The 27,133-nt window shown below is 43.0% G+C and overlaps 1 protein-coding gene and 1 long non-coding RNA gene across 4 annotated transcripts in view; one reads left to right on the top strand and one right to left on the bottom strand.

The window, feature by feature from the left end:
- Positions 1 to 26,354, top strand: part of TRPC5 (transient receptor potential cation channel subfamily C member 5) — a 94,443-nt gene extending 68,089 nt beyond the window's left edge. For all 3 annotated transcript variants that reach the window (XM_031594458.2, XM_090150105.1, XM_090150106.1), the window contains 5 exons: positions 3,647 to 3,842; positions 17,831 to 18,037; positions 18,215 to 18,256; positions 20,706 to 20,795; positions 21,482 to 26,354. In XM_031594458.2, the coding sequence (XP_031450318.1) occupies positions 3,647 to 3,842; positions 17,831 to 18,037; positions 18,215 to 18,256; positions 20,706 to 20,795; positions 21,482 to 22,216 (1,270 nt within the window). In that variant the 3' untranslated portion in view covers positions 22,217 to 26,354. The remainder of the gene's footprint in view (positions 1 to 3,646; positions 3,843 to 17,830; positions 18,038 to 18,214; positions 18,257 to 20,705; positions 20,796 to 21,481) is intronic.
- On the bottom strand, positions 165 to 27,133 carry LOC149915986 (uncharacterized). Its single transcript, XR_016470988.1, has 5 exons — positions 27,052 to 27,133; positions 26,366 to 26,437; positions 25,894 to 25,944; positions 9,362 to 9,452; positions 165 to 615 (listed from the first exon to the last, which is right to left on the bottom strand). It is a non-coding gene; the product is annotated as an uncharacterized LOC149915986 (long non-coding RNA).

The raw sequence follows: 27,133 nt of genomic DNA, 5'->3' as shown, positions 1-27,133 counted from the left end.
ATTGTTATCAAAAGCAAATGACAGCTTAGGCCACATGACTAGGTTGGAAGAGGAAAGGCTCTGGCACTATCCTGTAGGCTCCATTTTTACAAGAAGAGGGAGACTTTCGAGGGATAAAGTCCAAACTTACAAGAGCCTCTTGACCAGAGAGTCCTGGTAGGCCAGCCATGCTGCTCTTCTCCACTGCAGAGCAGGAACACCACAGACTTGATTAACTTTCTCATTAAACTCATCTATATCTGGAGGAAGTGAATGGAACTGCACTGTGCTAATGAAAAACAGAATTAAAGACTTCAGTCTTTTTTCTGTCTTAATTGCTTTGAATGCTCCAGAAATGCGTTGTGCTGCCCTTGCAAAGGAATTAAATAACAAATGCTATTTCTTTATCTACATCTATATTGATGCAGTAGCCAGAGGGAGAAATGTTTGGCACCGTGTTTGTTAAGTGACAGCTTCTACCTCAGGAAGGGTCAAATCCACGAAGTTCAGGACTGGAGTCTGCCTTTCCCCAGAGCGACAGTAAACAGATGTGTTCCAGTTCTGCATTCTAGTTTGGACCTGTCTCCACTACAACTAGTTTTCAGTGTTGGCAGATTAGTGAAGGAAGCAACAGATCTGAGTAAAGAAAAAGAAAAAGAGCATTTGTTCAGCAGAAAGGGGAAAAAAAAAAAAAAGATCTTTAAGTCAGTAAGAAGGCACAACATCTTTGGAACTAGAAATGACACAGAACCACTTACCAGGAGGAGTATGGATCGCTTCAATACAAACCACAATTTCTCCCACCCTAGCATTCAGTTTAAGCCCCCTGCCAAGGAGAACAGAGCACAGGAAGGAAATTGAGGGGGCTCAGCCTTTATGACAGAGGTTTGTTTAAAACAGAATCGCAGTGGGAGGGGATCCATTAGGACTGAGGTCTCCTGGCAGGGGACAGAATGCTCTGCAGTTACTTTTTTGTTGGCGCCTCGCTTAAGAAATTTATTTAACGTGTTCTTAAAAGTTTAAATAGTCATTATTAACACCCCTAGTACAAGCTGACATTTGGCCCTTGAGCAGATGCACAGCATGGGTGAATGGCTAAGAACGAGCAACCTGCAAAACAGCAAATTACACCGTTGTGCTGGGGAAAGCAAGCATGACTGCAGTGAATTCAAATCAGAGATGGTGTTGCCTTGAGTGTGCTCATAGTTCATCCCTAATGGAAGAAAAAATGTGAAAAGCTTTCAATCAGTCCTCTTTGATTCCTACCAGCATTTCTAGGCAGTCACACAATAAGATCTAATTTTGTAAGGGAAGGAAAAGCAGGCCGTTGTTCGTGTTTGTACAGCTTGTTTAAAATGTGACACCTATTTACTGGTGCATTATTTCCTATTACTCCCAGAGGAAGGGTTTAATGTTTTTTTGGTGTGGAAGTGTTCGGCATCACAAACACAGATCATGGAGAAGTAATATTCCTTTGTGACAGCAATGAGGTGAAGTCATGAATAATTTAAGTTTTGTGCTCTGCCCTAACCCTCCTTTAGAAAGTGGAGTGTCTATTGCTTAATCTATAAGTATGTTTAGCACTGTGATCGTGGTAGATGAAGAACAGAGAAGATAGAGGAAGAGGAGAAAGGGGAGGAAGAAGCCATTACACCTGACTGTCTGGGAGGTCGTTCTCACGAAGGGTCAAGCTGACAGCTGGGGCCGTTTCCCTGCAGTGACTGCAGGAAGCTGGGAGAGCTCCTGGCAGAGATGGGGGTAGTTGTTCTTCCTTAGCTGCTCAGGAGCATGCTGGAGCTCTGAGATTTCTCCTGTTTGCTTAAGGTCCAAAACATAGTCGACAGGAGAGTGCAGTTGTATTACCAAAATTCTTTTCTCAGAAGTAGAATGAGCCCCACCTGAAACACTTAGTGAAAAAGATTGTGGTTCTCACCTGTTACTAAACAGGGACAAAAGACGAAGTCTTATTTCTGTTCAAAGTTGCAGAAACCAGGTGCTGTCTACACCTGCTTTCTGTGTACATGCCTACATGCAAATATATTGGGTGCAACATGGGCCAATAATACTCATGGTTATAACACTGTGAATTCAAGGCAAAGCACAAATCACACAGAAGGTTTATTTCAGTTTCATATAACCATGACAAGAACCTCAGTTTCTCCTGAGCCTATACTGCAATCAGTACTTCTGCCACCAGTAGTTAAAATAAGTTAAAAGACAGTGACTACTCCACTGTTTTTAATAGCAAACTGCTCAGCATTCTTTGTTTCATCCTTATTTTACCATTACCTCGCTTATTTAATAAGCCCAATATCTTGACTTCTGGGGGAAAGGATTTTTGTTTTAAAGACTCTTTATAATTTTGGCCAGTGAAAACCTTTGTTCACAAAACATAAGGAAACTAAATCCTCATATAAAGCATGGGGTTATGTATGGAACAGATGCACACAGAATTCAGGAGAATGGATTCCTGGTTTGTAACATATCTGAATTTATTTTTATTGATTTTTCTGGTAAGAGCATTCAAAAATATCCACTGACCCTAGGCCAAAATGGAAACTCTTAAACAGGCATATAAATGTCATTTTTTGATGATGTAAATGCCACATTTTTGAAAGCCAAACAAATGATGCCCAAATAGAGCAATTATTTAGATTGCTGATTATGTATTTGACGTGATTGCAAAAGGTCACTTGTCTCTGGCTGAAGCAAACAGAGACCTGGGATGATCTCATCAGCTGTAAAGCATGGGAGGTCAGGTCTAGTTCCTCTATGGATGGAAGACTTCAAATGAAGAAAACCTCTCAAGCTGAATTAATGTGACGACTCTCTTTCATCTGAGTCATTACTGATCAATTGTTGCAGCATGATATTGAGGGCACTGCGCTGTGGTGGGTGGGAGCTACTTCGCAAACAAGCCATCACAACCAGTGTTTCTGGCCACGTGCAATGCTGTCAGACAGGGTATTAGAACACTGGCCTGGTTCACTTGCAGTCAAAGTAATCACAAGCTATCAGCCTGTCCTAGTGCAGAAGGTTCAAGTGGATGTGATTTCTTGCATCTCTCGCCTTTTGATTCCCTGTCATAGAGCACTATTTAACTACTACGGTCATGCAGAACTAAAGCATGGACTCCCTAAGCATTTAGTTTATAGACATGTTAATGATGCATGCACTGCTTGAACAGTTATATCTATATATAACAGCAGTAACACTAACACTCTGTGCCAACTTTAATTAAAGGGAATATACTGTGTTTGTTCTTTGCATGTGTATAGAGTAGGAATAGAACCTCAAGTTTCTTCATGGCAATTAGGCTGTTGCATCTCACATGGATATGGTTCTCAAACAGGTGGTGAATTTTATTGATGTGATACAACTCTTACATGCAGTGGCCAGTGGGTCCCTGTGGCTGGAGTGCAGACAGAATAAAGGGCACTGCTGAGCTCTGTACTGCACTGATGCTCTGTGGCATTCCAGCTCCTGATGCTGGTGCATTCCCCACCTGATGTTGGTGCTCCCAGTGATGGAGTGCTTCCAATGCCACCAGCAGAGCTCTCACAGCAGGCGACACCCAACCTCAACAAATCCAAGGCTCCTAAAGGCATTGATTTCCACTTCCCTGAAGAAAGTAGCCAAGTAAAAATCTGTTTGTTTGTTTTTCCAGACTGTTCGAGACCCTCCAGTCTCTCTTCTGGTCTGTGTTTGGTCTGCTGAATCTCTACGTCACCAATGTGAAAGCCAGACATGAGTTCACAGAGTTTGTTGGGGCCACTATGTTTGGTACCTACAACGTCATCTCTCTTGTCGTGCTGCTGAACATGCTCATAGCCATGATGAACAACTCCTATCAGCTCATTGCTGTAAGTTATCCAATTCTCTCTTTGCATTCATTTTTCACTATATGCCTAATCTGTTTGCCTGGTTGCATGTTTCTTCTGGGATGCTGAGGACTGCTGCCCCAATTTCTTGACAGACAATGGTAGGGATTTCTATTCACTGAATCATGCTTGTGGAGGACATTTTGCATAAATGTTTCTTATCTGGAAAAGGCTTATCACCTGTGATCTGCCCTTGTCTTCTCTTGTAAACTAACTTCACCAATCACCTTGTCCTTAGCAGCTGACTGACTTCGGAGCAAAGAGGGCACAGAAAGGGAAACCTTCCCACCACTTCCTAACACATTTGGTTCTAACTTGCATAATTTTTTTGGTATATTTTTTGCTTCTCTCCTGCTACTGCTTTCTCATTTGAAGGGATATGTATTGGGCACCCAATGTGCAATTTCGTATTCCGTAGTCTTCCCACTGAAATTAGATCGTTTCCATCTGGAACTCACAACCAGTCTCCTGGCAGCTAATTCTGTAAACCTGTAATGTGAGATTCCTGGGTAGCCTCAGTGCTGGATGGATCTGATCTGAGGCAGCTCATGGCTGCCAGTTGGCCGTGGAGCCATTTTCAAACTTATCTTCAGTCAAATGTTCAGAATTCTACTTTGTTTCTCTACTGTAATTGCATTCTGTGTGTCTAAAACCAATCAGTACTTTTATAATTCATTCTGTCAACAGATAGAAAATTAAAGCAACGTGGCTCTGCATTTTAAAGGTCTTTAGGTAAACTAGCTAGAAACAGTATGGAGCAAAGCTCAAAGTTGTGTGTGCAGCACTTAAGATAAACAAGTGGGCACTTCCAGTTCTGATGCTTAGTAGGGTAGGCATAGAGATAGTGAGCTGATGAAGAGTTATATCACCTGTACACAGAAACAGGTGTTAGGAAAATTGTTTGTGTCCTCAGCTGGTCACTCAGAAGGACAGCTAGAGTAGAGACTGCCTGCTCTGCATTCTATGACTGTTGAATTTACTCTAGAACAGGATAGAGCATAAAGCAGAGGAAAAGAACAGCACCAGTTCTGCTTCTGCTTCCGCTTCCATTCTCAGTTTCTCTGGGTAAACGTATGGGTGAACTCCTGTGCTGGCTGAAGGATGTAAAGAAGAGTATTGCATTGTCTGTTTGAACAGCTTACACAACTGCTGGTGATTACCTGCTTGATCCACATGGCTCCCAGACATAGTTATTTGGTGAAACTGAGTACAAACCCAGACAAATTGGTGATATTTTTGAACATCTGATCACAGAATCACAGAATCACAGAATATGTTTACCATATTCAAAGAATGCGAGAATAACTGGCCCCTCGACCTTCCAAACAAGGAGGAAAGCAGCTTAGCACAAAGGCATCACTCCTTTATAAGTCTGCTTCAGTGCTTAAAGTGCCTTCTCTTTGTTCACTGCTACTCATCACATTCCAGGGAGACTGGAATGAGGGGCAGAAAACAAAGATGGTTTCTTCAGCATTTTCTCCCATTCCCCTTGCTTTATTGTCATCAGATAGGCTTGTCACTGACACAAAGCCTGAACCTTGGTCTGGCCTATTAATGAACGTATTTGTTATTCACTGAAATAGAAACCACTCATCATTCTTTTCCCAGAATAATTTGAGTGATGCAGTGAGACAACCCCACTTACATCCACCTTAATACTGGTACATCTGAAAGTATATCTGTCAGACTGCTGTAACAGGTTGGAACCACGATGCAGAGCCTAGCAAACAAGCAACTCCTCACAGTAATGCTGGTGGGAATGCTACAGGATACTTACACTGCCATACTGCACTTGCTACTGAGAGCAGTGACCTTTGGGAAAACAAGAGACTGTCAGTCCCAGCCTCTGCTGGCACATTGCACTCAAGCTTTGTTTTCTGAAACTAATGTTTCTGTGTGCTCATAACATTCTCCCAGAGACAAGTTTGCTTCATGTGTCTTCTAAGAGCAAATATCAATTAATTTCTTCACTAAAGAAAATGAATTGTTAATACATGCTGAGCTTTGCAACCATAGGTCATTTTTTAACCTCCTGTAGTCAGCTCTACCTCCTTCTGAATCACAGTTGGGCGGGTTGCTGAACAGGGCGTTTCCTCCTCCTGATATTTATAACACACTGAATGCACACTGAGTGATGGCATTCCAGGGAGAGAGGAGGAGAAGAGACACGTCACCCTTGGAGTGGGGTGAAGGTCTCCTAAAATACATCAGGAGAAAAGCTTCTGCCCCATGCAGGACTGCAGAGAAAGAAAACGAGCTAAGCATCAGGAATGAGAGTGAACTGCATCGTTGATTGTTCATTTTCCTACAGTGGAGTGGTCAGGAGATGTCAATTAATTCCACTTGTTAATGGACCAGTGGTAATGCTGCTGTGTGAGTATTGTTTCTCCCAGGGACAAGTCTGTCACTCACTTCACAGCAGCTTTTGTTCAGGTTTGCTTTTCTCTATTGTCTCATATATACATGAATTTCTGCTGTGAGATCAGAGGAAGGAGAATCTGGGCTGTTCTTTCCCTGCTCTTCATCATGCCTGCCCAGTACAAGAGGTAGGGCCTGGGAGTTTGTTAGGAGCTGTATGCACACAGCGTGACGTCGCTGGGAATCTATGCAAGGCAGAGCAAGGCAAGCAAAGAGTAAAACATCCACAGAGCTTGGAGGAGTTCCTGACTCACAGGAGGAAGAATCGTTCCACAATCATTTTTTTTTAAATTTTTTCTAAGCTATTTCAGACTTCAATAAACATACTTTTCTAGGGATACCCTAACGCAATTTCAATACTGACTTTTTTTCATACACGATGTTTTTTGTTTTTGCCAAATCATTGTCAGTAGTGGATTATAGGAGACATTATATTTCACTGAAAAGTAAACAAAATCCACATGCACAATGAGATGTACATGCATTGTGGGCTGTTTCAATTTGTAAGGATCAGGATTTTCTATGCAAGCAGCACAGAATGCAAGTGGATGTCATGCACTGCTGGGTCTCTCATCAGAATACCTTTCCAGATGTGACAGAAATACCATCATCTGATGAATGCAAGAGAAATATGTCATGATGACAAGAGGAAGGACAGTGGGACTTATCTGGGAGAAGCCAGGTGGCTCCATCACTCATGAACAGCGTACAGTAACAGAGTGGATAATGAGGAGATTTTATGTGATAGACTGTTTCTCATAAAATTGCTGTCTCTTAAGTTATAGAATCCTCCTGCTAGTTTGTAATGTTTTCAGAATAATGTGACTGTGGGTGTTGCTGACACCCAAGCACGCACATCTCCTATGGTCTTAGGGCACAGGGGTGTTTTGGCCTTTCTGATGTAGAGTGGTGCAGGTGCATCTTGCCCGGATTTAATCTATAAATAATATGTATTTTTTGAAAGCATATTCCCTATGGATCCATGAGATTCTGGGAAGTCACACAAGAATTACTCACTGGAACTGTACCAACATTTCTGACTGTACAGCCACAGGAACAATGGGGACAAGTTTGATGGAAGAACGGGAATTACGATTAGTTCTGGAGGAAAACGATAGGGCTGTGATCTGGATTCCAGGTGGATTAGAGCACTAAGTGGAACACAACTGCACTGCAGCACTAAGCATCCCACTGACATATTTAGGAGAGATGCAAGCCCTTGCAGCTTCCTCTGCTTTTAGGAAAGAGCAGAGATGCTAAATGCCTCAGAAATAGCATCACACCAGAGCAGGTCTGGGAAAAATCGTCCTTAAATACTAATGCTGTGCATACAAATGAAAGTGTTACTTCTGTACATTTAATTTTCTCTTGGTGTTTTGGCTAAGAAAGAATTCTACAAATCCCAAAACTTAGTTTAAAATACACAGCTGGACAGTCTCTGCACACAGCAGGATGTGGGGTGGTAGGTTGTCCCACTGTAGAGGTAAGGCCAGCTCTAAAGCCCAGACTAATATTCAAGCTGTGTTAAGCATCGGGGTGTATTTGTCTTGTAAGCTCTGTTTCAGCACCATTAATTTAAATTTCTTAGTCAAAATTGAGATGTGTTTGTTTTTGAACTCTGTGTTACAGCAGGAAATGAAATTATGCTCTTGTTGTATGAGTTGGGATTAATATCTCTGGGAGCTTTTTATGGAGTAACAAAACAACTGGGCTCTAGAAAGAGCGAGTTAAATGCCTCTTTTTTGGTTGGCAAGCTGAATGAAGTACCACTATCTGTTCCCCAGTTTTATGGCCCTCAGGTGCTTGAGCCAGCCCTTCACATGCTGCTCCTCACACCTGATGCACAGCCCTGTGCTCTAGGTGTGGGTAATGTTCAGATTTTCTGAATCTGCAGTGTAGCTGTACTCATCCACACCTCTCCCTGTGCTCTTGAAACTCGCTCATATCATCAGTAATAATGAAGTGAAATCACTAACTCTCCTGAACTTACCCAGTTTCTCTGTGACATCCAGACAGTCAGCTTTCCACTGCTCCCCACTTCCCTCCTGGTGGCTGCAGCACCTCTTCTGAGGAGCAGGACTGACTCCCCACGCTGGGTGCAGCCTCTAGAATTTGTAAGGGTTGTGGAGGACTCCCAATAGATTCCCATTTGAAAGCGAAGGGAAATGCACTGCAGCAACAATGTGCTGTGATACTGCCATGCAGCAAGAGGCCTGAGTGTGAAATCAGCCCTGGAGCCTCGCTGTAGACTGGCAGGCAACTTAATTGCTTTTTGTTAGCAAGCTGAAGGATTCATTTGAAGGTGTAGAACTGTTTGTCTTTTTGCTGGCTTTGGCCTAATTACATATAACCCATGGACTTGAATCAAGTTGTTAATATTCATCTGGTGTTTGCAGAGGCTCTAAATGGAAGTACTCCGTGTGCTTTGACTTCATGTGCAGCATCTTTCTTCTGCTGTTAAAACAAGACCAAGCAGATTTTCCATCCTAGGCCCAATCATCCCGCAAGGCCCCACTCGTACATGTACTGTTAGCAGGATTGAAAAGTGAATGCTTTCTGTTGTTTTTAATCTTCATCTTCAACTGGCCCCATGTGCCAGAGTGGCCACACCAGTCTGGAGCTTATTCAGAGCAGTGGAAACATTACAATTAAGAAAAGAACAAGAAGAGCTTCCAATGTGCCGGGTTGATCTAAGATATTATAGGGAATTTGCTGGCATTTGTGTGGGTAGCTTTTGTTTCCTCTGCTGTAGTTAACACACCAGTGCCCCACATGACAGGTCAATAATTCTCTGCCCATTACGTGTGAAGCAGCACAGCAAGGTTTGCTCTTGCTACATGATAGAAGTCGAAGTATCCAGATGGAACCACATAGGTTGCAGCCCCTTGCATTATCCCATCTTTTATTTAGAGCTGACAAGCTCAATTAGCATTAACTTCTGCTTCTGCATCAAGGGGATTTTTTTTTATTTTTTTATTTTTAGGAAAGCAGAGGAAAAAAGATGAAATGAAAGATACAGGAGAAATATTTTTGAGGAAAAAGCAGTCAAAAATAAAAGGGATTTATCCTCTAAGAACTCTCACCTGACAAACAGCAATAGGGAGCAGCTATACCGAGTCCTCTGAACCGTGCCTTTTTGGATTCCAGTGCTTCATGGATTTCCTCCTCAGTACACTGAAATATAGCGAATAAGATGATGCTAATTACACAGGTGAAACAGGATGCATACAGCTCCATCCAATTATGTCTGTTAACCTGGGTGCTGTGCTGGAGGTCCTTGTCTGCAGTTCTGTGCCTGTGGAGCTGCAGTGTTCTCTGGTGTCCCCACAGCTGCAGAGCCTGCTCCCAGGATCTTTGGGAGAAACAGGGCCTTCATCTCTTACATCAGTGCTGTGTGCCTGGCTCAACATTCAGTTAAGGGATTTGAATGATCTCATACATTTATAATGGTTCCCTTTCTTTTGCCTCAAGGATATATTTAAACAATCAGAATACTTAGCTCCGGTTTTTTTGTGGTTTTTTTTGAGCAATTTTTCAATTTTTGGCAGCTAAGCTCATGCGCTCTATTTAAGCACCTCTGCATGTTGATGTCTGGAGGTGTCAGCAGCTGCTCCTCCCATTGGTGCTATGACCTTTACAGATTCACTAACAGACACAGTCCATCTCCACTTCTACTGAAGATAGGCAGTTCATGGCCAGTTACAAAAGCAAAAAAAATAGAAAAGAATTTGGTACCTGGATAGATGGGCATGGTTTTATTAACTATGAAAGTTTGGGAATGCTCATACTATTCTTTTTGGTACTTAAGGATGGAATCTAAAGCTGCAGATGTATGTATATAAAGAGGTTGTTAAGCCTAAAGAGATACTGAGGCTCAGGGCTATGATTCAGGGACATTCTGCAGCACGTGAAAACAGTCGTGTGGTCAGATCAGTAATGAATGTTCTGTTGTCACTGCCTTTCCTGGTTAGCTTGATGAGACCAGATATTCTGCTAAATATTTGTATGGCACAGGAGTTGGCAGCAAAGAACATCAGCTGTATTTTGTGTAAATTCATAATCAGAGCTCAGATCTAAGAATTACAAATGGTTCAACCTAGATAACACATAAAATAAGCCATAGGGGCTTTAAATGCCTGTGGGAGTAGCCACATTTCCCAGGTGAAAGCACACCCTTGTGACGGCACAGAATGGATCCTGGGATCTGAGAATCCCAAGTGGATCCAAACTGGGATTTTGTTTCTTGAAACCACGTTCTCTTGTAGGAAAGAAAGAAAAAAAAAAAGAGAAGTACGTGATTCTCCTTTATATCTGCCTCTCAGCAGTCTAGCAATAAAATTCAGGGTATTTCTTCTTCCTTTGAAGACTCAAATCCCAGGTTGATCTGCTATGCAGAAAAAATAAATATGATATTCTGGAAGTAGTGTGAGCAGAACTGAGTCTTTCTCAGTTCATTTTTGCCATGGTATATTAACACGGTCATCAGCTCAAGTACTACAGGTTAGATGCAGTTTTTCAGCCCACCATTTCTCCACAGGCATGTGTGAATTACTTGATTTTGACCTGGCTGGAGGTAGTTACCATTATCAGCACAGATACTTCTTATCTCTCTGACTTCCAGCTTGAAAGGATGCCCTTATCAGCAGTGATAAGGGAGAGAGTGGATGGCAGGAAGAACAAAGCCTTACTGATACCTCTTTCATTGTTTCTTCTTGCCAAGGTTCTTAGAGAACTATTTGTGTACATGACCTTCACACTGCTCTCTTTGACTATTAATATAAAAACTTGGTCAGAATATGACTGAACAGAAAAGAGTCGATTCAAATAATTTAATTGTGTTGCACTAAAACCAGCACAATCTACGGTTCTCCATGTTCTCTCCAATACACTATTCCCTGGCCTTCTCATTAGCTATCATTGTTTCCATCCAATGTGCTGGTGGGAGATGAAAGGTAATTGATGAAAACCTAAATACATTGTGGAATGTGGTACACTGCAAGCTATAATAAAAGTTTTAATTATGAATATATTTTGCATATGGAAGATATAAATAGAAATGCTCAAGCATGCATTTTCCAAGTACAAACAAACTGATTCCCTGGAGCTGGGGAAATCAGTACAGAGGTGCATTTTGGGGAAGACACAGCCACCACAACAGAAACGTCACTGGTTCTTCTCACTGCCCAACAGGTCCAGAGCGTATCTGGGGCAATACCCAAGCACAAAGAGAAAAAATTTCCAAAAGGACTTTATGGAAATTAACTGGGACCCATCAGACTTAACCTTCCCCGGAAAGAATATGTGCTTGAGAAAGCAAGTGGCTAATACTGAGGTGCAATCAGATTCATATGCTAAGTCCTTGGAAAAGATTCGATAGCTCCTAATGCAGAAGTCCCTATGAAGATAACTTACATTTGATTTTCTGTAACACAATTTAAAGCATTAAGACGACCATTCCTGTGGGCATTTGAGCTACCAGGTTTCCTCCCGTGTTGCAGCACCAGCACAGGCTGCCCTGCTGCCACCAGCCCGTGGCAGTGGACATTACTGGGGCTGTGCAGTGCAGCACGCAGCTGAGTGCTGCTGAGGGGCTGCAGTCCCCTCCTGCTGGCAGGGTGAATGCTGTCTGGGCAGGGGTGCAGGTGAAGCATCAAACAGTCAGACAGGGGTGCTGTTCTCTTGTACCTTTCCGACCTCCCTTCTCCTCCCTTTCTGTTTCACTGCTACGTCTCATTTTCTTGGGAGGGTCACATTATCTTGATATGTCAGCTGCTTTATCCCTGTGCATATGAAGGCAGACTTTTGGCACAGCTGGGTCCACTGGGCACTGAAAGACATACCATGCTGCTCCCCTGCCCAGGTTCTCCCGGCGTGCTCACATCTGGATGGACTATCCTGTGCATAGTACAGTGCTGTAGCAATGTCACAGCAGAGAATTCCCATGCTCTTCATGTGACCTTGTGTCTTCAGAAGCCATGAGTGGTTTTCTTCTCCATTGCAGCCAATGACCAATTCCTCTCCTATATTTTTCCATCTTGTTTGGCTGTGCTCCAAAGATCCTTTATCCATCTTGTGACACGAAGCAATTACTGTACTGCATGTTCTGCTGACACTGAACCGGCCACCTCCTTGGTCTGTTTGAAGTGATGGACCTTGGAGACCACAAAACAAAATCTTTTCACAGCTCCTTTTATTAGCATGTTGTTCTATGGGCTGCACCACAGCTGGGCTCTTATCAGGCATTTTAAAGGCTCAATCTCTGAGCCCTCACTGCCTCCTGTACTTTACCAGGTAAAGACACTTCTTTGCTGAAATCAAGCCTTGACCTGTATCCTGGCCTAGGAATTCACTTTTCTTGTACCCCAGTGTCAGTATTTATGCATATTTCTGAAGACCTGCATATGCTTTATGAAAAAGCTTTTCTGTGCTGCAGCTGAGGAGCAGCACTCCCTTCCAATGCCGACACCATCCTTTCTGCTTGCCACGCTGCATGCTGTGTGCTCTGTGCTTTCCAGACATGCTCTTCCTCACCCTGGGTACTCCTCCACTCTGTGTGTGGTGCTCCACATGTCTGCAGAGCCATCCCCCTGGCCGTGCTCCTGGCATTGCCCGCTGCTGCCCAGGGCCTGGATGCTCTGCCTGTCATGGCGCGATTCATGCCAGACAGTGCTTTCATCTCTCCTTTGTCTGTCTCATTCCCTGACTGTTCTAATTGCTTTTTCTAGTGCTAGATTGTCCTCCTTTAGTAATTTTTCTTGTATTATTTTTGTGATTGATCCCATTAAGTTCTTATCCTTCAGTATGTCATCCCCAGCTTTGAAAGCAAAGTCATTTGTTGTCAGCTGCAGCTGAATTACCTATGCATTAATTGCCTTTGTAGGTCCCAGATTTTGCTCATAGATGGCTTTTTCCTTTGTATGAAATATTTCACTTTGAAAAATATTCAGCACCAGCTCAAACAGCCTGCTTGGATTTTTGCTGCTTGCTTCTCTGAGCTTGTCATTAAGACACCAATCTCTGCTGATGTTATTAGCAGTTTGCACAACACATATTACAAAATTAACAGTCTTGAAACTGCAGAAAAGTTGTCTGTGTCAGGCTCTGCAAAGATTAACTTTCTCCTGGCCCTCTTTCTGTGCTGCTTTCTGTTCAAGACACACAAGGGCATATTTTTTGTGCTAGCCTGCTTGAAAGCCATTACTGATGGATTTTCTGTGCTGTCACTGCTCTGGATTTATCCTGCAAAGAGCAATAAAGACTCAAAGGAGATAGAAATATACTAAATACAGTTTAATGACTTTCCCCTACTCTTAGCAGCTCAGCTGATGATACAACAAAAAGCACCTTTGACATTCCCGTGCCTCTGAGAGAATGAGCCCCCCCTTACTCACCAGGCTGCAAATAAGACATGTCCACGACCTTCTTTAAAAGTGGGTGATGCATCTCCTCCTTCTTCCCTGGAGGAAACTAATACAGCTTGGGCCCTTCCTGACCTTTTTTGCACCTCCTGGGATAGCAGCAGAGCTGTCCATGCAGACATCCTGCTGGCTGCTGCCAGCCTTCCCTGCACAACACGCTGCCCTGCTTCTGCGGTGCACAGCCACTGCCAGACAGCCTGGTCCTGGGGGCATTATCACAGCCATCTATATCTGCATCTGACAGGCAGCAGCCTGATTTCCAGCTTAGCCCACTGACTGTTGTGTAATAAAGTACAAGAAAGGCATACACAGCCCTTTTTGTGCCAGCTAGAAAGATGCCAGACATCTTTATGCATTATTCTGTGCAAAGGGGTGTGGGGAGGATTTGTATCCTAGGAACACACTTCTCCTGTTGAGTAAAGAGAGAAGCCCTTGTGCAACACTTTGTAGCATAAAGGAGCTGAAGCAGCTGCTTGTTTGTGATTGTGGAAAAGTCTGAAGGTATCAGATTGCCTGGATGTCCAACTGCACTGTCATCCCTATGCTGCACTTATTGAGTGCTTGTACCATGGCCATACACCAGCCTCACGCAAGCTGAGCAGGGGTGCAGCAGCAGTGAGCACGGAGCTGTCAGAACCCATTTCAGCCTGAAGTGGAAATGCTAAGTCACAGCCTGAAGCAGTGATTGAGCACCTGGTAGGAAGGCAGGGCCAACCCAGGGGAGCTCAAGTGCATGCAATGTACCTGAGTGATTGGAAAGGGTGGAGCCAGGTCTTCTGAAGGTAAGCAGTTGGTTCTCCTTCATTTTTGTGTCTATGGTTGCTGTATTTGGGCTTGCTCTTGTTTGCTGGAGTTTAAGACTTATTTGTTCTGCTGTTATTGCTGTATTTTCCATCACATTATAGCATTACACAGCCCTGAGCTGATGCAAACTCAGATTCATCCTAGAGCTTTCAGGGATGCCGCTTCCAGAGCCATGAGATTGGGCTCCTGTGTTTGTCAACAGACTTGTGCTAAGTTACAAGTGATAGTATTTTCCTTCTTCAGCTTTTCAGCCACCAGGGAGTCTAGGCACTAAATCCAAGAACAAGCTGAGGAACCCAGGTGGAGAGGTAGCAACAGCCATCTGACACAAGGATGAAAATGTCCTCTCATCCTAGTAATAGCAAGAGAGTGAATGGCCTCAACATGTGCCAGGGGAGGTTGGGGGTTGGGTATTAAGAAAAACTTCTCTGAAAGAGTGGTCAGACACTGGTACAGGCTGCCCAGAGAGGTGGTGGAGTCACCATCCCTGGGAGAGTTGAAGAACTGTGGAGATGTACTTTGAGACGCAGGTCAGAGGGCGATATTAGTGGTAGGTGGACAGTTGGGCTATAGATGATATTAGAGGTCTTTTCCAACCTTCGTATTTCCCTGCTTCTATGAGAGAGCCTCCCAGCACTGGGGCTGTGCTGGCTGGGGCAGTACCAGCCAAAAAAACCAGGAAGTTATTTGGCAATGCATGATCTAAACCATATGGCCCAGTAAGGAGATGGCAGTAGTGATCTGTGTTTTAAAAAAATAATAATAATTACAAAACATAAACAACAGACTTTCTATACAGAGATGAAGATGGAGATTAATGCTTGAATTATCCTGTGTAATTAGTGTAGCAGGTAATTATTTAAAATCTGGCACATCTGTGAACTCATCACTTTGACTGAATTAAAGAATCTTCACAACTGCTGCAGTAAGATGGCTCCAGCAATCCCACAGGGGAATCTTTATGGGAGATTAATTTTCCATTCAAATGGCAGAGATTTGCAAGAGGATTATGTGGCCAGTATGACACATCTGCGTTGTGATTGTAAGTGATACTTTTTTTTTCTCAGAGAAAAACCGAGTGTTGTTTCTTTAAGTTCATGAACTCTGAGTGTGAGGGCACAGCTCTCTTAGAAGCAGAATGTTCTGCAGCTGAAATGAGCAGTGCTTGAAAGGAAAGGGTAAGAGCAACACAACTGAAGCCTGAAGAGAGAACAAAGAAATCCAAACTTGGATTTAAATTCCTAATGCAACAAGGTCATGCTTGCAAAGCTAGCAGATGTTTCTCTAGCTTATTATAAAAGTGACAAAAGTTGTCATATGAAAACATCACATGATGTGCTGTGGCCCTGCAGGAGCCTTCAGGCTGTCCATAGCTGTGGAGCTTTGCATGTGGTGGTCAGGCCTGGGCTGGGTATCAGGTGATAGCTGAAGTGTGGTGCTGCTGGTATTCATCACAGGGAAGGGAGTTCACAAAGCTGCTGTTTCACATGCAGATTCACTACTCATAGCACTGAAGAGAGCTCTAACCAAGAAAACGGTGGTTTCCTGCCACCAAAACAAAAACCAACCCAGTAAAACTGAAGTCTCTCTTCTGTGTATTTCCAACTCAGAACTGCTGCCAGCAGTTCTCAGCTGATTTGCTCAGGTTCTCAAAACATCAAGGTGAGTAACTGAGACAGGCTGTGTTCGTAAACCCCAGGGGAATTAACAGCTGTAAAAGAGAGGAAGAGAAATAGCAAAGACAGCTGGAGTACAGTACAGGGGTGTGTCTTTTAAATGAGGGTATACTGTGCTCTGTGACTAAGATGTGAAGAAGTACAGGTGGAGCACGTCAGCATACCTGATCCTGCCCCAGCACTGGCTGCAGCCAGCTATGATGGGCACCTGTAGAAGGGATGGATTTCTAGGGTGGATATCTAGCCAAACGAACATCTCCCTTTTGATTCCCCTGTAGGACCTTTATGTTTCTGCATTAACAAACCTGGAGTATATGTGTTTTTAAGTAACAGCCTTGCACTCTCTCTCACTGTTTTAAGCTGAACTCCCCATATACTGCTGTCAGTGTTTCCAGGTGTCTGTTGTTCCTTAAAACATGGCTGAGTAACCCAGTACATCTCTTGCTGCCAGGCATGATCTGGATATTTCCCTACAGAGTGCTTCAGAGACTTGATCTATCAGTGCACCAACTGTCTGCAGCCTCTTCACATGCAGTCACTGCTGGATTTTCCTTTTTGCCTTGCAATGAGTGTGTCCAGGGGGAGATGCAGCTCAGGCCCTTGTATTTTGAGCTGATTCACACCATCTGCAGAGACTAATGTGCTCCTCAGCCACCAAGGCAGTTGTTTTAAATCAAGAGCTGCACATAATTTGAGAGTGCTATTAAAATGGAGTTGAGCTGCACCTCACTGTTGAATTGTGAGCAAATTTTAGCCATGTCAGAGCACTGGAGCATAGACAGAATGTCAGTGTAGTAATTTCTGGGGCATGATGTTCAGACATATTTAACTCTCTGTCCTACACTTCACAGTGTAGTTTTGAGGGCTGCTGCCTGCCCAGGCTCTACAGATTGGATGGCAAATACCTCAATTCAGGGATCACCATTTTGCAGTTTGGAAGGTGGATGTCTTGCATGCTCTGCAGTTCTTTGGTGATGGTATGGACACGTATCTCTGTAGCTGTAAAATGATACAAGTAACTTTCCGCCTTTACTTTGCTGGGATGAAAAGCAAAGCACTAGAGCAAAGCAAGCAGGCACAGTGTTGTGGTGATAGCATAAATCAAAAAAATCAGTAAGCTGTCTCCAGTTTGGTGGAGTGATATTGCAGAGGTGAGATTTAAAACATGGCATGCAGTAAAATGTTACTTGTTTATATATAAGTGCTGAATTAATAGATTCTATAAAAAGGATCAACAAAAACTATGAAATATCTTTTTCCTGGAATAAGTGTGAGAATTCATTGGCTTTTGACATGAAAAACAACAGTTTGTGATAATACAACCACTAGCAAAAAGCAAAATAAAAACAGTATCCCTGCTTCGTTTACTGGTAAGCCAATGATGAGCAGTAACTCCAAAGGATGAAGCTAAGCTTTAGCTTCTCAAACCTTTTTGCTGAATATTGCTGTCATTACACTTGAGTGGATGGTATTTTTCTACTCAGCTGTGTTCTGCGCTTTAAAGTACACTCCCAGCAAGGAGATTGAAGAAGTGATACTGCTTTGCTGCAGCTGGAGAGTTCCTTTCTTGTTCATGTCCCCTCCTTAGCCACTGGTATTTGCTCCAGTAAAGCCTGTCTAAAACTGTTGATGCTCTTTTCTCCTCCCTCCACAGGACCATGCAGACATTGAGTGGAAGTTTGCACGGACAAAGCTCTGGATGAGTTACTTTGACGAAGGGGCCACCCTGCCGCCTCCCTTTAACATCATCCCAAGTCCCAAGTCTTTCTGGTACCTCTGCAAGTGGATTCACAATCAGCTGTGCCCAGGCAATGACTCTGACAACGAACAGAAGAGACATGAAAACCTCAAAACATTCACGGTAAGAAGCTGCATGGTTTTAAACTTCCGTTTTTGGGAGTGCTTTTGCATGTTCAGGGTCACCAGGGTCACTAGTACACTGGTGTGGTAGAAGGTTGCTGCTGGATCATAACTTGCCAAGAGCCATCAGTACAAATAGGATGATGTGGGTAACATGCCTGTGCCTTTCTCTTTCCAGGAGCGCCATGCTGACAACCTCATCCAGAATCAACATTACCAGGTAAGCTCTCCAGCAGATCAAATTTTCATTTGCTTTTTCTTCTTCCTGCTCATTTTGTAGTACCTCACTTCTTACATACAAGTGTAGGAACTCTGTGAAGATTTTGCTTATGGATTAAAGCATTTCCTCCTTAGAGGTGAGATGGTTTAGTAAATCACTCCTAACTCTTCCACCTGCTGTAAAGTAGCAGAAAAGTTACCAAGTGTCACAATTGCTGAAGTCAAAGGCTGCATCAGCAGTGACTTCAGAGGGATCATGCTGCCATGTCATCCCGATTATAACTGTTTCTGCAGATTTTTACACAAGACCTCTCAAGTTACTCCTCTTCTACTCTTTTTTGCAAGGCATCCCTAATCTTATATCAAACAGTGGTTGAGATTTCCTTCTGTTCTGGGCAGCTTAGAAAGGAGGAATTGTTCCTGTGTTCAATTCTGCTGTTTCTATACCTTCTCAGCCTGCTCATTATCAAGAGTTGTCAACGGTTTACAGGCAGTTTCCATGACCAGTGGGGCAGAGGGATTTCACAAAATCTGTGCCCCCAGAAAAGGGAAACAGGGGACCCCAAAATAATTAAAACCAGCGGCAATGATCTGAGGAGAAACAAACTAACTTACTAAATACAGTATCAGAATGCAAGATAACACACTATAATACAATATAATTAGAATTCAAGCTAATAAATCAAATATAATGAGAGAGAGAGTGTCCAAAAGGTGGATAGGCCTCACCATAATGCTGAGGTGAGATGCACAGTCTGGTTGAGCAGCAGGGAGATGAAGAAGAGCTTGAAGAAGAGAGCATCAGGTGACCTTGCCAGGGGTTATATTTCCTCTCTGACTGCAAAGCCCCCTGAGGAATACAGTTCTTCTGGACAGGTAACCGGAACTTGAGCATTAACAGTTTAACTCCCAGTGCACTACATGATGTTATGATGTGGAATACCAATAACCAAAAATCATAAACTATGGAAAACACCATCTTCAGTACCTGAATGCAATGCAATCATTATGCCAGCGTGCTGGAAGAACCAAAAAAGAAGTCTCCTGAATGTTAGGCAGTACATCAGGCTGTACTGTCAAAAGCTGCACAATTCATCTTACTTAAGACATCTCCTGTTTTCTAAAGAGTATTTGTACCTGGAACTGATGTTTAAAATGATCGCTTTTGGTAATGTACATTTGGTGCTCACAGCTTAACAGCTCACAGGTACAGGGATTTCTTAAACACGTCTCAGTAAAGCCTTGGTGCAGAGAACATCTTAATGCTTGGCTGTACTCAGATTTGTTGTCACAGTTTCTGGAATAGGGAAAACGAAGGAAAAGTTTGGGATAGTGTTTCTGTATACAGAGATCAGCTGCTGTGTGTGCCACATAGCCATAGAAGCCTTAAACAACAATCTGTTTATGTCAAGCCAGCAAGGAGGTACACAAACACAAAGCAAAATGGATTTCATCCTACAGAGATCTGGACTGTAGCAGACATCCTCAGGTTAACACTGAAGAGTGAGAGCCTTTAGAAAAGTCACCAGAGGTGTGAATCAGTACTTCCAGTACTGTCAATGGATGCTACAGCAGCTTTGCAAGGAGTTCTTAAATCCACCATCACCAGAGAAGACCCAGGGAGCTTGGGGTTAACGCTGCCCCATGGAGTCCTGGCTATTCTTCAGGTTATTTGATGATGACATATCATCTTTCTAGTATTTAATGAACAATCTTAAAATGGCAAGCTTAGCTATGCAGTATACATGAGACTGATAACCTTAAACTTTTCGCATCTGAGATTAAAAATTGCAGTGAAGGAATTTAAATACCTTGAAGATATTTAAGGTAATTGGTAGGTATTTAAGGTAATTTAAGGTATGGGAACTGCTGAGTCACGGCCTGAACCTCTGATTAATCACCTGAGGCGAGCAATGAGTCAGCCCTGGGAGCACAGGTGAAAGCAATTCACCTGTGCTGCAGGAAAGGGTGGAGCCTGGCTGCACCTCTCCTAGACCCATTTAAGAGCTGACTACCGGGGGGAAGGATCTCTCTCTCTTCAGAAGATCCACTCCACTGGTCTTTCCTGAGCGAGCCCACAACACGGGTAAGCCTCCTATTTATTCTCTTTGTCTCACTGTGCCTAACTCTCTTGCTTATTTCATTATTATAACATCTTAATATTATTTGATTATACAATATTCCTTTATATAATTTTCATTGATTATACAGTAATCAAGAATATTTTACTGAACAATTTTTACAACTAGAAAAGTGCAAAATACTTAACAGCTTTCAAGATAAAGTATAAGCATTGCTAATGGTGATTTTTTTATTTTTTTTTTCCCTTTAAATTCATTTTAAGAGAGTAAAATAGGGAAAACCACTGTCGGTAAGAGCTCAGAAGTACAGTGAGAATGGAACTTGCTTAGAGCTGGAATCTGGATCATTCATGTTGTTTCTTATTTCAGGAAGTGATTAGAAATCTTGTAAAGAGATATGTTGCAGCAATGATAAGAACTTCCAAAACCAATGAAGGCTTAACTGAAGAAAACTTCAAGGTAACTTTTTCTCTCATTAATGATCGTATTAATTTGAGTAGCCACTTGAAGAGTTCCCCCTAATTTGGGGAAAAATGTGGAAGTACAACCATTACAGGAGCTGGGAATACATACACGGTGTGCATGTGGTTTTCTTTTGAGCAGAAAATACTCCTCATTCAGGTATCTTCTAATATGGTCACTTCCACAGATTTTAATACACAATACTATATGTAGGCAAAGGCTTTAAACAAAGTACTTGACTTGTGTCAACATCACACTCTTAATCCCAGACTGAGGCTGGATTAGTGGATATGAAGAACAATTCTAAACAAAGTTAACTTTGGGCCAACTAAAAGATTCCTGTAATATTTCTAAATTCCAACAGTTTCATCACTTCTATAATAAAATGCTTTATTTCAGCTCGTCCCCCACTGCTCAAGCAGGCAGAAGGGGAAGGGGGTGGTCACAAAGGCTGGGCCACAGCCTGTGGTGGTAAAGATCTTGCGAACTCTCCAGTTGTCAGGATTAACAAAACATTTTTTTTTTCTGTCATCAAATAATGAAGATCTATGTGATGCTCTTGTAAGCATGATTTGATATCAGCACTTTGCTAATCTCTGAGCAATCCTCCCAAGAGAATGTGGTCACTCTTTCATCTCACAGATAATGCTGCTGAGCGTACCTCATTTTTCCTCTTGCCCTAGGAATTAAAACAGGACATCTCAAGTTTTCGCTATGAAGTCCTTGACCTGCTGGGAAACAGGAAGCCACAGAGGAGAAGTTATTCTACCAGTAGCACAGAGGTGTCTCAAAAGGATGAAACAAATGAGGATAGTGCTGGAGAAAAACCCAAAGTCAAGAGTGTGTCTTTCAATGTAGCCAACAAAAAAAAGGACTTCAATGTATCTGCGCTAATTAAAACAATGTCTGGGATTGATATGGTGGAAGAGAAGCCAAAAAGCAATGGGATCAGTAAGCGCTCCTTCATCCGAAATGGAAATAGAGTTCAGAGGCTTTCCAGTTCCAAGAAAGAGTCCTTTAAGAGACTGGGGCTGCTGTTCTCCAAGATGAATGGACACGTACCTGAAGCAAATTCAGAGCCCATGTACACTATTTCAGATGGAATTATTCAGCCACACTACATGTGGAAAGACATCAAATATTCTCAGATTGATAAAGAGAGAGAAGAGAATTGTTCCAAAAGTGAAATTAACCTCAATGAGGTAGACTACAGTAGGAACACAAAACTTACAGGACAGAGCAAGGAGTGCCCTGTGGTTTGTACCAGCTCCCTTCACTGTGCTTCCAGTATTTGTTCCTCTAATTCCAAACTTTTAGACTCATCAGAGGATGTGTTTGATTCATGGGGAGAGGCTTGTGACTTGTTTATAAACCAGTGGAAAGACGGGCAAGAGGACCATGTTACAACACGGCTATAAGTAAGGCTATCTTAACACCTGCTAGAAAACTTGGTTCATTATTTGTAATTGTTTGCTCTCACCTGGTTCAGCATTATGAATTCTTTTCTGCCCATGGGATGAAACAAATGTAAAACTCTGTTAGCCTATCTTAGAGCTATCTGCGCCTCCTATGATTTTATTTTTATCTTCACAAAAGCTGAATGGAAGGCTTCACCATTTAGAAAATCAATGTAAACCACAGTATTCATTCAGATGCAGTCAGTCTTTGACTCCCACCTAATTCAGATGCACCAGTGGCAGAGTAGAGAATTCCTCCAGTGCTGTCCCTCATCATCCCAGCACTGCTGGGTTATCACTGCTGCTATCCAATGTGCTTGGCTTTGCCTCCTGCTTGAAGTCCTCATCAGTACATCCAGCTGGTGAGCAGTGGCTTAGCAAGAGGCTGAGAGTCATACGTAAAACCTTTTTAGGAAGGGTTTCAGGTTATAACTGGCTTTTTCTTTTCTTTAAGCAATACAACCTCTGATTCTTGCAGTAGTGTGGTTTTTCAGGTCATTATATTCATATTGTAAATTCTTACTAAAAGACAGCTGTGGTCATGCACCTAGAACATGTTATGATTTGCTTATTTACTTAACTGCATTGAAGAAATGCCCTGGTAGGGAGCAGAATGGCCTCCCAGTGAGGCAGGCAGGGGAAGCCAGTAGCTGGCTTTGCTCCTAACTTCAGCATTGATGAACAACCCCAAACCAGCTGTGGCTGCCTGAGACAGAAAACTCAGTGTGGTTCTTATGTCACTAATGGTAAACCAAAACCCAGCCCTAAACCTCACCCATACACTGAGCTGCATCTGTTTTTGAAATTCTCTCTCTTATTTCCACTGCTGCATTTGCTTTTTACTGCCTTTCTAGCCAATATCATCTTTCAGGTAGAAGCCATCCACCTGCTGTACAGCAGTGAGGTCTCTGGGTCTGTGAGCTGTATTCCTGAGAAGCAACTGGAGTGAGAGCAGCCCAGACTGTATCTGCCACCCCAGGAAGTCTCTGCAGTCCCTTTACTAAGGTGCAACAGAAAGGAACATGGCAGGAAATGTTACCCTTCTGTTAGTGTTTTTTCAATTGTTCATTTTCCCCCTCCGTTTCTGCTAGGCCCTATCCAGGCTCTCCCATTGTATTTGTTGTATTTGTCCTAAGGAGCATCAAAGAGGGGGGAAGATGCCCCATCAAGAGCAAAATGGTTGACATGGTGATTTTCCACAATGTGATACTTGGACTTTCTGTGCTGTTGCTGAGATACACAGATGATTGGCACTCAACACTGCTTAAGAGCTGCTGTTAGTTGGCTGCTTGCCAGGAAGAAGCCAGTGCTGACCAGGAGCTGAGAAATGGCTGTTCCTTACACCATGGCTGTGTCCTGTTGTCAGGCTCAAGGCTCTATTCCCAGGACAGGTTACATGGGCTGGAGCACATCCTGAGGTGTACTGCCAAAAATCTTTTGCAGAAGCTGTGCTGTCCTGTGTAAATGAGTTGCTGGGTGCCTGGGCTATGATGCTTTGCCTGTTTAAAGAAAACCACCACCTTGTTGGGATCTTCCTGAGGACACCTACAGAGCACAACTGCATGGTCATGATGGGACATGCCTGCAGCCCAGATACAGGTGTGAACAGCTCTTGCAGCAGACCTGCAGATGCTGACAGGCTTGGCTCCTGGGAAGCTTTGAATTCAGAACTTGAAGGGGAAAGCAGGGCTTTAGGCAAACAACAGCATTAAGAAAAAAGAGCAGCCAGGAAGAGACTCTGTTCTCATTGTTACCAGCGTGCAGCACACAACCCAAAGGATATAAGCCTCTAGATGTGCTAGGTGTGAGAGAGCAAGAAGCACTTCAGTATGAATAGACTTCAGGCTTTCATACTTACTGCAGGGTTATAGCAGTCTTTGAGAATTGCATCTTCTCTTCCTGAAAGTAAGGCTGAGCAAAGCATCACGAGGAGACTTGCAGAAAAGCTGTCAGAAGCAGTTTGCTGATTGCTTAATGAGAAATCCAGCAATTCTATCTTCCACAATGCAAACCCACCTATGAGAGCTGCAGTTAGAAGCAGCTGAATGCAGTTCTCTAAGCAGCCCACAATAAGAGCCCACAGTTTAATAAATCTAATCTAGTGTATTTTTGGAAGCATAAACGTTAATGTGAGCTGCTACATGGAGTAAGAAGGGTTTGAATTATTTCATGCCTCACCTAAGCATACTGCAGCTTATGAACTCTAGGGCAGCACATCTTTATGTTACCAGTGTAACAAGTGGGCATAAAAACCACCCCAGTTTCGTTGTGCAGATGATGTCAGCTGAGTTGGAGGCTGGGCAGATGCAGGGCTCACATCCTCAGACAGCAGAAGAGCTTTTACGTTTTCCACAAATCAAGCACACTGGAGCTGGCTCCGATTAAAAGGTGTCATTCAAATTCAGTCCTACATTAGCAGGTACAAATCTCAAAATGAAATGCAAATAACTCTGCAGCAATGCCCCTCAAAAACATAGAAGTGACAGAGGGTAATGCAAATCCCCTCTGTGCAAATCGTGTGAGTCATGTCCTCCTGCTGTGTCCTGAAAGGGCAGGGGTAGGAGCTGCCACATTGTAATGGCATGATGGATAAAGCACTGCAATAATCTCTTGATAGCATTCTGTTGAACAGGAGAGGAACATCATGGGGCTGCAGCTCCTGGGGGATTTGTTTCATGACTCAGATACTTCCCAGCTATGAACTAGTTTGAGCTGGCTTTCATATTGAACACAACTATTTGCTTTGACTAAGTGATGAATACATTTATCTAGGAGTTTGCAAAATTGTCAGTCTGGTCTCCCCAGAAGGCCGAATTGTTTGATTGCATCTATGCACCCCCTTTTGTAGCAATAGGCTTTATAGCAGCTCGTGAATTATTATTACTACTGTTAAGGAGGAGCGTCAGGGGAAGAAACTGAAAGATCTTGTGGAAAAAAATATATTTGATTGATCCCAGCCTTATTTTTCCTTTTTAAAATCACCTGCAGTCAGACTATTGGAGATTTTACTTACATTTTTCCATTTTCTTACTCCTTCCTTTGGAGGAATGGTTGAAGCATCTCTCTGCTGTTTGTGCAAGCAGCTGGGGTAGGAGCTTATGAGACACTGAGCATCTTTGGGAAGGAGTTAACCTATTCCCTGGTTCAGGGTGCACAGCTGTGTCACAACTGGCCCATGCCTGGCCTCTGTACCAGATGCTCCAACAACAATCATCATACATATGCTATTTGGAATTTGGAATCACACAGGTCTTGATCACTTGGCCTATTCTTTAGGTTTTCTGCTCTTCAAAGTAGCTTTATTTCTCACCTCCCATCCCTGGCATCATTTTCACCTGGCTTTGTAACCTACAAGCAACCCCCAGTAGGCAGTCAGACCCCCAGGCGCGAACCATCACAGAGCTACAAGGCAGTGTACTCAGGCCAGAGACTGAAGTTGTTGTATAAATAAGAAATTAAGTAACATTTCTGCAGATTATTTGGATAATTGTGTTTGTATATTATTCACATACTGATATATATGTAAATACTCAACTATTTGTATTTCGTGGTCCCTACAGAAGCAGCATGCACAGTGACAGAGCACAGGACTAGACAACAAGACTTGAGGTTTGTTCCCAGCTCTGCCACTGACTCACCTGTGACCTTGGGCAAGTCACGTAGCCTCTCAAATGCCTCAGTTTCCCCATCTGTAAAATAGGGATAATACTACTTACCTACCTCGCAGGGGGGTTAGTTCATTATTTACAAGCACTTTCAGATCTTCAAATTAAAGGCGCTATATACAGTAACTAGTTAATTCTCATAGCAGTGGTACATACTTTTCTTCTGAAGACTAATTCAGGTTAGGATTTTGCTATGTCTGTTAAGGTAGTTTCCCACGTAGAAAAAAAGCATGATTTCCCACCAGGGGAATTTAGGGCACTTCTGCAGTAGACGGAGACCTGGGAGCCTCAGCTAACTTCCTTGGTTTTGTGACATGTCTGACTTGGAAGGTCACCTCACTGTACTTGTTTCACCCTTTTTCTAGTGATACGTGTAACAATTTTTAAACAGAAATTGCCACTGTAAGTACTTATTACATAAATGTATTCCTGTATAAAACCTTACCCTTTAAATAGGTTAACGCTGGTTGGCACAACAGACTTCCAGGCATGGGGAGGTTCCACAGTCAGCCCAGCACTGTTTATGTGCACACAGAAGTAAAAAAAAAAAAAAAAAAAAAAAAAAAGTTGGGCTTCAGGAAAACATCACATTCTTTCATGTCAGAGGAGTGCTAAGGTTTGATGTGCATAGTAAGGGCACAGCAAGCATTCTGAGCCCAGGAATGTGGTGTTCTTACAGGAACATGAGGGAAACTTCCACTTTGGAAAAGTACTAACAGCGTAAGCAGGGATGCCCTTTACCCCAGGGCCATCTCACCGAGAGAAAACCAGGCAAACACCAACTGCTCACTCGCTATTAGGTATAGGTCCTACAACACTTGGAACTTCTCAGCCTTGCTTTTATTTTTTTCTTTCCTTTTCTAAAGGCCAAAATCTCACAGAAATACACAGGAAGAGGCTCCATTTTTGACTGAGTTCTCCTTTAGCCAGTCTGCACTGCAGCATGCCAAGTGTCCCACAGCCGTGTCCGTGAGAAGGCCCTGCACAGCCACCAAGGCTGACTTCCAAAACAGCAGCATCATCCTCCCAGCCCCATTACAATTCCACAGACATCCAGAATGGAGAAGTACAAAAAGCAAAAGCCATCCACGCCACTGAGGCTGCCCAGAATGAATGAAAACTGTTACTTACCCAACAAGTCTCTGAAGCTGCCCTTGGATGGATGCACTGAAAGTCACTGTCTCCCTCTGGAGCAGCTCCTGGTGCTGCCCCT

Source organism: Phasianus colchicus, chromosome 14 (genome assembly GCF_987193195.1).
Source record: "Phasianus colchicus chromosome 14, bPhaCol1.hap1.1, whole genome shotgun sequence".
Lineage (NCBI taxonomy): Eukaryota > Metazoa > Chordata > Aves > Galliformes > Phasianidae > Phasianus > Phasianus colchicus.
Note: the sequence above shows the minus strand (reverse complement) of the source record. Positions and strands in the feature narration are given on the sequence as shown.